The sequence below is a fragment of the Camelus bactrianus genome, chromosome 6 (genome assembly GCF_048773025.1).
Source record: "Camelus bactrianus isolate YW-2024 breed Bactrian camel chromosome 6, ASM4877302v1, whole genome shotgun sequence".
Classification (NCBI taxonomy): Eukaryota; Metazoa; Chordata; class Mammalia; order Artiodactyla; family Camelidae; genus Camelus; species Camelus bactrianus.
The window spans coordinates 27,699,850-27,710,213 of record NC_133544.1 but is presented as its reverse complement, the minus strand read 5'-3'; the positions used below and the strand labels follow the sequence as shown (position 1 = coordinate 27,710,213).

General features: G+C 42.8%; 1 protein-coding gene across 8 annotated transcripts in view; it reads left to right on the top strand.

Annotated features, from left to right (window-relative positions):
* The first annotated feature begins 1,280 nt into the window (after positions 1–1,280).
* Positions 1,281–10,364, top strand: part of PCNX1 (pecanex 1) — a 174,621-nt gene continuing 165,537 nt past the window's right edge. For 2 of the 8 annotated variants that reach the window (XM_074365307.1, XM_010962334.3), the window contains exon 1: positions 1,281–1,969. In XM_074365307.1, coding sequence (XP_074221408.1) covers positions 1,817–1,969 — 153 coding nt within the window. In that variant the 5' untranslated portion in view covers positions 1,281–1,816. The remainder of the gene's footprint in view (positions 1,970–10,364) is intronic. The other 6 variants (XM_045522176.2, XM_045522177.2, XM_074365308.1 and 3 more) reach the window with 4 other exon arrangements.

Sequence of the window (10,364 nt, the reverse complement as noted above, 5' to 3'; positions counted from 1 at the left end):
CAGATAGCTAGGTCTCACGTCCAGAGCTTCTCTGGAGTGATACCTGAGAATCTGCATTTCTGACATTTCTTAGGGGGTGTTGACACAGCTGGTCCTGGGATTACACTTTGAGAACAACTGGTCATACGTTTAATAGGCCACAGGTGACCAGAGGTTGAGCAGCTGTTAACCAGTTCAAACTTTTATCTGAATGGATAAGGTGGAGAGTGCTGAGAAATAAACTTTCAAAGTTCAGTCCACACAGGATGACTGCTGGTTCCAGAAGACTCTCAACCACTTATTACTCATGAGAGCTTGGGCAATCAGGTTCTTTGAGTTTGGGTTTCCTAATTCATAAAATAAGGATAGCCTCCATGCTGCCCTTACCGGAGTATTACAAAGGTCAAATGAAATGAGTGTGAAAATATTTGAACTATAAAGTTGTATGACTCTGGGAAGTATTGCAATGATTTTTCAATACACTCCTTCAAACGTCACCGCCAGTTTTTGTTGTTGTTGTTGTCTTTTTTGTTTTTGGCTCTCTTGCTTTTCACATTAATTACAGCAACTTTAATCCAGGAATATAGAGTACTTTCATCGCTATCATAAGCTCAAAGTTCAAACTCTTTTTAAAAACGTGTATTTCATTCAATGAGATCAGACACGCCTTATAAATATTACACAGAGCCAAGAATGGTTCCCAGTCTTCACAGCTATAAAAAGAGAAGTACAAGACCCTATTGTGACTTGGGGTGGAGTCACAGTTAATCTTTCAACCCTGTTTAGATTGACCCATTAATAACAATAGCTACAAGTTACGGCACGTTAAAAAAATAAAATCACCGTGTACAATGATCAATCCGTCTGCCCCATACTTTTACATCTCTTGTAATTTCTATTAATTTATCTGTCTTGGGAAGTAATAAATCCTTCCAGTCCTGGCCGTGGCTATTTTTCTCAGTTAAGGGCCTCCAGCTCACTCCATGGGCCAACATAGTTATTGCTCATAGTGGGTGCCTTTAGGATTTTCCATCATCAACTGTACCTAATTCGGGCCTTCAATGAGCATCTCAGATATTAGCCTCATTGTTGCTAGGTCTTTAATAGGTATCATAAAATGTCCACGGTGCTGACAGGGTTCTAAACACGACGTTTCGGGGAGCAGAAGACCCCGTTTGGGGACTGGCCAAGGAACTCCCGAGGTTCGCGTACCGGGAGTGGAAAGGGGTCTCCCAGAGCCCCGCCCTCTCGGTCACCGAAACCTTGGAGCCCCGCCCCCGGGCCAGGGCCCGCGTCCGCTCCCCCCGGGCGCCGGCAGGAGGCGCCCGCGGCAGTCAAGGTGCTGTGCGCACCCGCGGGGAGCCAGCCCAGGGGGCGGAGGGAGAGGAGAGGAGGAGCCGGAGGGGGCGCGGCTAGCTCCCGGTCCTTGCAGGGCGCCGGGCCTCCTTCTCCGCCGGGCCCAGGGCTGGCGGCCGGCGGGGGTCGCGGAGGCAGCGGCGGCGGCGCTGGCGGGCCGCGGGTGGCGGGGGCTTGGCGCCGGCCCCGGGTGTTAGGAGACAAGATGGCGGCGGCGCTCCGGAGGCCGGTCCCCTCCTCTTCTGCGCTCTCCTCCGCCCCGCCGCTCGCCGCCTCCTCCTCGGTCTCCTCCTCCTCGTTCGCTGCCTCCTCCTCCTCCTCCTGCAGCAGCCCTAGCGACCGCCGAAGCTCCGGCCCGCTCTCCGGGAGCTCCGGAGGGGGATAGACGGGGCAGCTGCGGGCTCCGGCGACGGAGGCAGAGCTGGGGCCGGGGCGGGGACGGCGGCGGCGGCGGAGGCGGCGGCGGCGGCGCCGGGTGGGGATGGGGTCGCAGACGCTGCAGATCCTCCGGCAGGGGGTGTGGGCCGCGCTCAGCGGGGGCTGGTACTACGACCCGCACCAGGCCACGTTCGTGAACGCGCTGCACCTCTACCTGTGGCTCTTTCTGCTCGGCCTGCCCTTCACCCTCTACATGGTGAGTGTGGGGGCAGGGAGGAGGGTGGCTCCTTCCCCCTTCTGGCTGGCTGGCTGGCTGGCTGGCTGGCTGGCTTACCCGAGTCCGGCGGGCCGGGGGGGCGCCCTCTTCCTCCTCTCGGTGCACGCACCCCACCATCCCGCACCCCCGTCCCACAGGGGCCCCTCGCCCCCTACTCCCCTCCCCCATCCGTACTCCCCACTCTGCCTGGAGGGCTTTCCCGGTTTCAGTGATGACGGGAGAAACGGATTGGCAGCAGCCCCCACTTCCCGCCCCCGGGCGCGCAGCCCGTTTACTGGGAAATAGTAGCTTCCTAGGCCCCCTTTTCAGGGGGTCCTGAGCCCCTACCCTCCCAGCCTTTCTACCCGGCTGGGTAGAGCCCGAGTGGGGCTCCCTGCCTCCGCGTTTGGTGGTGGGCGCCGAGCATTTTGCTGGAAGGGGCCGCCGCATCCATCCCTGGCGCGCGTGCTTATTTGCGTTCGGTTCCTCGGGCGCCGGGCACCCCTGGGACACTCCCTTCCCCCGAGGCTGTTCTCGCTCCTCCTCTCCCGGGAGTACCCTCCCTCCACCTCGCTTCTAATCCGCGCGCCGAGCCCTTGGAGCGGGGGAAGAATGTGTGCCGCTCCGTTCGGAATGCATTTGTGGGGCGTCCGGGCTCTCTTACTCGCTCAGACGCGGCTGTTGAAAATCTGGCTCTCACCCTTCCTGCCTCTCAGAATCCTGTTTTTGCTTACCACTGGTTCTTTTCGGTTTGGCTCTGTGGTCAATGGCTGTTATTTCCAGGCCAGCTTTTAGGGGAGGGAGCGGGGGAGATACGGGGAATCTGGCTGGCATTTCAGTAGATTTGTTTGGGTTGGTTCAAGGCCTTTTACTGATAGGAAAGAAGAAAGTACTGCCTGTTGCTGAATTTAGTACGGTCAGCTTCTCAAAATGATCCAGTTTTTAAGCTGTATTTTCACTGAAAGTTACGAGCACATTTTCTTTTTAAAAACACGTTAGGTTAGGGTGGGGCGCTAGGGAGACTGATGTGGAAGAGGTGATACGGAAGCGTCAGTTAAAATTTTAAAGTAACTGGAAAGGAGGAAGGCTTGGTAAGTTTGTTTTAGGAGAATGCTTTTAAATATATTTCTGCCAACTTTGTGGTTCTTCGTGAAGCTGTAGTAAGGGGCTGGACTAGAAAATCTGGGAGTATGGACTACAAGGAGTGCCAAAGGTGAGGATACTCAGTTCTTTCCCAAGTGAAGCTCATTTTTACTGATTGGCAGAAAAAGTGGGGGAGGATGTTGTAAATGTCACATCCTCAAGCAAATTTAAATTTTTCTTTGAAATTGTTTGGGAAGGACTTGCTGCTTGAGGTTAAAAAGGCATTTACAAGCATGACTGATGGCTTACTTTTTTAGGGGACTTGCTCAGTCTTGTCCCTTTTGGAAAATTTATCACGAAGTGTTATCATTTTCAATTAATTCTGGCCCAGGGAGTTAGTTCTATTTGCACTTCTTTATCTTCCAGGAATATGACATCATTAATGTACAGGTTAATTACCTTGGGTGTAAGAATCCTCAGGCTGTCACAGAGCTTTTCATAGCAGATTTCTTTTATATCCAAGAGAATTGTAAATTTAAAACTGAAGCTGGATCTTAAGATGTCAGGATTCGTCGCTGTGTTCCAGTGTAAGGCTCCCATGTTAGCACCAGACCTGTGTTAGTGGGTTAGGGCTCTTTGTGTAATTAACAAACATTACTGAAGGAAATTTAAAGCAAATAGAAAGCAATGCATTGAGTTTACTGCTTCATTTTGGGAGTTTATTCAGTTAAATTTAATCTGCAAATAAATTTTTGAGTGTCTACTATATGCGGGGCATTTTGCTGGGTCCTAGGAAAATGAAATTGCTTCTCTGATTTTCTTGTTTAAGTTAATGGCAACTCGACTTTTCCTAAACTTTTAAAAAGCTCTCCTTGATTCTTCTCTTTCTCTTCACATCCAGTTCATAAACAAATCTTGTGGATTCTATCTTCAAAACCTAACTAGAATCCAGCTAGTCATCACCACCACTCCCTTGGTTTAAGGCATCATTATTTCTCTCCTGGGTTACTGCAGTGTTGTAATGAGGTTCACTGCTTTCACTTTTTTTTTTTTTTTTATTCTCTATTCTCAGTAAAGATGTCTGAGTGATTTTTTAAAATTTAAGTCAGATCATAGCATTCTTCAGAGCCTCTCCTCCCATGTGTCCATCCTCCTCCAGCCCCAAACACACACTTGCCTTCTTATGATATTTTTTGTGCACAGTAACTGTTTTCTTGCCTCAGGGCCTTTGCACTTGTTCCCCCCTTTGTCTGGATGACTCCTCTCTTCCAGATGTCTGTGTGACTTACATATTCTACTTATTTCAGGTTTCAGTTATATGTGGGGCTTCCCTTGGTAGCCTGTGTAGAATAGAATCTTCCCAGCTCCTCCAGTACTTCCTAGCCTTCCCACCCTCCTTCACTTACTAACACTTACTATGAATTGATACACGTTCATTACTTAATGTTTCTCTTATCCCATTAGAATATAAGCCCCAAGAGGGCATAGACTTTTTGTTTACTGCTGTTTTGTCAGGACCTAGATCAGTGTCAAGCACATAAGTACTCATGTTAAATGAATGATTAGAAATGAACAAGACACAGCTTTTGCCTTCAGGGAACTTCAAGTTTAGCTTGCGGAAAATGAACTATTACAAGCATTAGAGCTGTTATGAAAAGGTAAGTACAGAATGACCCTGAGCTTTTAATCAGGGATTGATCCTAGTCTAGGGGCAGTTAGCAAAGAAGATTGGTAAATGTTTTAGGAAACTAGTCGTATTATGGTGTTGCAGTAGTCGAAAGTATACATTAAGTATGTGTGTAGATTCTCTATCCCAAACCCTGTGTCCTCATAGTGACTTGTTTTGCAACTTGAGGCAGAGCTGGGATTTTGAAGCCATTGTATAGACACCCACCCCCTCACCTTTTTTTTTTTTAAAGACCTAGCGCCTGTGAAGAGTGGTATGTTGAGTTAGGAAGAGTCTTACGGCTTTTTGTATAGGATTCAAACACTTTGCTATTTGTAGCTTTTGTGACTACTTTGTATATCCACAAAATTTATATAGCTTTTGTAATTATAAAACTTCTCAGTAGTGAAAATCAAGAAGTAACTTTTCCTTCTTACTTTCATTGTCCTTCTGTTTTCCTTAAGGCACTCACCCCATTTTATCTTGCTATAACTATGTGTGTACATGACATGTCACAGATGGTGAGCTGTGTGGGCGTGAGCTTTGTGGCATTTTCGTGTGGTGGAAAGCAGACTGGGGTTCGTGTCATCTTGATTTTTGAATCTTGGCTCTGTTATTGATTGTGTGCCCTTTGGGCAAGACTCTCCACCTTTCTGAACTTGGATTTACTCATTTGTGAGATGTTTCATGGGTATTTTTTAAGAAAATATTTACGAAATAGATTAAGTTATTCACCTATAGAGTGGCTGTCAGTAAATGTCATTTGCAAGAGCTGATTAGAACAGTATTTCCTCTGTAATGTTGTGGGACTAGAGATTAGAAAGTAAGTCAAGCCATTATCTTCACATATTGTTGTTCAACATAATATTTTCTTTTCCAAAGAGTTGTATCCCTAGGTGATGATCTGTAACACTAAAACCTCTTTCTGTAAGTGGTCCTCAGACTCCAGTTGACTTGAGGATCACTTGGACATGTTAAATATGTGCATATGTGCATGTTCATTCTGATGCAGACGATCTGGAGTGTGACCTGTTATATTTTATAAACACTCCCAGTCAGTTTAAAAACCTTGATCAATATGCCTCAGCCTCCCAGCCCCTGACTTACAGCCAGCTGCTTACTCAGCATAATCTCTTGGCTGTGTCACAGGCATCATGTCTAACAATGTTCTTGATTCCCCACTAAACACACCCCTCTCCCCCCAAAAAACTTGTTTTCTTTCTCTGTCTTTGTTCTGTTAGTTAATGGCACCGTCTTATATCTGGTTGCTCATACCTTCCCCCTCTTCCTCGCCTTATGAGCAGTTCTTATCATTTCTTCTGACAAGTATCAGCCTTCCTTTCCACTTCCTGATTCACGCTGTTTTTTGTCTGCACTGCTGCCTTAGTTTCTGTTCTTGCCCTTTTACAACTCTTTCTCCGCAAAGTAAGAGACATCAGTCTCCGTTCGTGTCCTTCCCTCTTTCTGATATCCTTCAATTATTTATTTATTTTTGCACTTAGAATAAAATCCATCATCCTTACTGAGGCCTCACCAAAGACAAAGTCTTTGATAAAGTCCCCCCTTTATCAGCAGTTTGTGCAGTTTTCCCACTGTGCTCTTGTCACACTGGCCACCTTTCAGTTTCTTTGACATACTGAGCTTGCTCCTCCAGGGGGGTCTTTGCACTTGATGTATCTTCTGAAGGGACACATTTCCCTCCTACTCTTTGCAAGCCTGCCTGTTCCTGGGTCTTTAGGGCTGGCTTAAAAGTCGTCTCAGAGGCCTAACCGGATAAGCATAAACAGGTTCTGTTTTCCATTATTCTGTCCTGTAACTTCTATAGTGCTCATGACAAACACATTTATATCTTTGCTTGCTCATTAGCTGTCTCTAATGTTCCCTCCCTCCCAATACCTTGTAAGTTCCATGAGGACAGAGGCCATATCTGATTTATTTGGCAGTGTATATCCAGTGTCTCCTCTTGTGTTTGGCTTATATTATATTAGATTCTGAATAAATATTCGCTGGATGAATGTTTTAGTTATACGTGTAAACCTTCTTTAGACTTAACACCTTAACTGACAGAGAGTAGTTTGGTGTTGGGGGGACACTGTGGTAGGCTGTATTCTATGGTGGAGTCACATCTTATCTGGTGGGTAGGTTTAGTATCAGTATACATGACAAAAATATGAATATAGAATTACTGAAAAATCAAATACACAATGACTTGAAAAACCCTTTAAGTCACTCAAAGTGCAGCATATATTGCTTTTTGTGTATACAACTTTGTGCAGTTAAATGTACATGTACAAATATACACATGATACATACAGTCATATATACTGTATAAATCTGTGGAGAGATTATATTCAGAAACTAAAGCATTCATATCAAGTATATGAAGGTTTCAGCTTGTTCTTCCTGGTTATCTTACTGTTTTATCTTCTGACCTTTATCATGTACAAAATGCTAAATGCTTTAGTGAGTGTTTCTGAGGCCCTCAAGTCATTCTTTCCTAAAGATTTAAACATTTTAAAAACCAGTGTAAGCAAGATTCAGTTATGACTAAAACTGAAATTTTCAAATTTTATAATTTATTTTTCCTAAAATGTTTTCCTTAAGTTAGGAAAGTTATTTGTACATTTGCAATTAAGCATGATTGTTTAGTATTATTTTCTGTGTCCTTTAGGAGAAGTTTAATGAATAGTGGATGATCTGTTTTGACCTAAGTCCTGTGCCTTTTCTTAGCATTATTTTCAGTGTTTAGTATCAAGGTGAATTGGCTCTGCATAGATGTAGTTCTTATCTGTTATGTCCCCTAAGTAAATTAAGGATACATTTTCCAAAGATAGTTTACAAATGAAGGTTCCAAGAAAGCAGCCATTTTGTCAACTTGTAGAAAAGCCCGTGAATTTATAAAAACAGCAGTTGATTCCTAAAATGTATTAGTGTCTTTTGTTAAAGATGGAGTGTTTCCTGCCATTTGAGAAATTACTCCAAGTTGTAAAATCACTTGGTAATTGAAAAACTAGGAAAGTTTTCATTTTTTCCCAGCCTTTGAATACACAGATTTAACCAGGTAGTTTGCTTTCTGTAGCTGACTTTACTTTCAGTAAATTTTCCCAATATTTCGTTTTGAGAATTTTCAGGCATATAGTAAAGTTGAAAGAATTGTTGCCACCACCTGGATTCTACAACTTTTAAAAAATTCCATGTCTCTGTCTATGCATTCCTCTACCTATCAAGACTTTTTTTTTTCCTTTTGAAGGGGGTTGCTTGTGAATTAAGTTACAAGTAACAGTATAAGTCACTCCGGAACACTTCAGCACACATACTGTTAGCTAGAGTTCTAAAAGTGAACCATCCGATGACTTTTGAGTTTTGATAAATGCGTACACCTGTGTAGTGCAAACCTGTCACACTGTAGAACATTGGCATCACCCCAGAAAGTTCCCACTTGCCCTTCCCAGTCAGTTCTCTCACCCTTGTTCTGATTTTTTTTCCATCATAGATTAGTTGATCCTGTTTTAAAACTTCATATAAATGGAATCACGTAGTAGGGACTTGTCTTTTTCACTCAGCATAATGTTTGAGAGAATCCTCCATGTTGATGTGTATTTCAGCGGCTTGTTCCTTTACTGCTGAGCAGTATTCCTTTGTATGAATACGGTCCAGTTTGCTCACCTTGATCTACTCGCCTATAGATGAGGAGGACCTCTTTCCAGTTTTTGGCTGTTACATAAAAGGTATCACTCGAGCATGAGGGTAGGTTTTATCAGAACTGAAAGAAGTTGGAAAACTTTATTTGATATCAAAAATGTTTTCTCTTTCCAAATAAGACCAAATTTTAATTTAAAATAATTTAATGATAATTGGATACTTCATCTTCTCATTTCACCTTTAGTAGTCTTTAATACTGTACTTTTATTTGCTCAGTATTTCAATTTTTCTGTTTTGTCAATTCAGTAGAACCTTTTTGTTCAAATATAAATATATATGCTAAATGAGAAATTATAGATAAGTAAAAAGAAGAAAATAAAAACCATCTGTAATCCCATTCATTTAGTCTGTTGGACATTAATTTTAGTAACCAAAATGTATTTGGAACTTAGAAATACATACTGTGTTTCTTCCTTACAAAAATGGGCTCATAAGATTTGTACTGTTTTGAAACCTATTTTTACTTGACTATAAGTTGTGAATGTTCCCAAGTAGGGAAAAAAGTAGCAGTTTTAATAGCTCTGTAGTAAACTATAATAGTTTCCTTGTTATTGGGTATGCAGGTTGTAGTTTTTAGCTATTTGGAAAACACTGGCGTGGATATTCTTGTAGTTAAATCTTCATGCTGGTTTTTGTATAAATTCCTGGAAGTAGACTTGTTGGATTAAAGTATTTTTCTTTAATAAATAATTATTTTCCATTGAATGAATCTTTATGATGAAAAAGAACAAGGGTGAGAGAATGAGAAATTGAAATAATATGCAAGGTCCCTGAGAAAGCAAATAGGTCTGTGGTCCAGGGAGCACAGATAGTAAGGGATCAACCTCAGAAAGGAGGAAGGAAGGAGGTAAGGACGAATGCTGATGGAAGAGGGGATAAACAGTTGCTGGTGATGGTTAAAGTAGATCTTATGAGTTATGTAATCTCCTTAAAGTACAGAGTCAGTGTTTGCTGTTGAGAGTGGTGGCGGGTGGGAGGAGGATCTCCAGAAGGTGACATGCTCTCCTTATTTTCAGAGAGCAGGAAAGTGACTAACAGACGGTAGGATTGCTGGGAAGTTTTGAGGGTACCTTTGGGGTTGGAGAACATGAGTTCACAGTGTGGAAGAGGAATGTTCAGGAAAGAAATTTGGGATAAAATTTTCTTGGAAGTTATCAGCATTATAGAGGACAATCCAAGCCACAGAGTAGAAGACCTGGGGAGAAACTGTAATTCATTAAAAAGAAAAAGGCTTGGACAGAACTCCAGATCCCAACAGCAGTTAACAGTCAGCAAAGGAGACAAGAAAGAAGCCAGGAAAAAGAGTTTTTAAAAAAGAAGATAATGGTCAAAAATGCCAAATTACCCTCCTGAAAGGTTGTACTAATTTAAATTTTCATCAGTGGTTTGAGAGTACTTGTCTTCCCACCTCTGCTCAACCCTGCAAAGGAGAGTGTTATTGTAAATTTCTTATGGAATGTTGAATAAACCATTTTAGTAATGGTCTAGTTTTGGTAATAGGCAGAATTTCTCTTAAAGTACTTTTTAATCCAAATTTTTCTTAATGTAAACTAAAGATGTTGACTGCACTAACGTATGTCACATAACTTTTATCTGATTTCAGATGATTTTCACAGCAAGTAATTGGTAAATAAGCAGAAACGTTTCTTTGAGAGGAGACTTACTGTTTCTTTCTGTTATTTTATCTGAGTTAAATGGTTTTCCGGTGTTTCTGTGCATAGCTCAGGAGGACAGAGAATTATTTTGTAGGTGGGCTAAGACACTTGGGACACTGGGAATAGTAACAGTAGAATAGCACAGACTAATGGTATAGAAAAGAGCAGACTGCAACACATATTCTGTAGGTTTTACTACTGCTGACTTGTTTAGCGTTACAGATGAATTTTACCAAACCCCAGTGTAATAAATAGCTACTGATTCTGATTCCTTTGGTTCCTTTGTCTG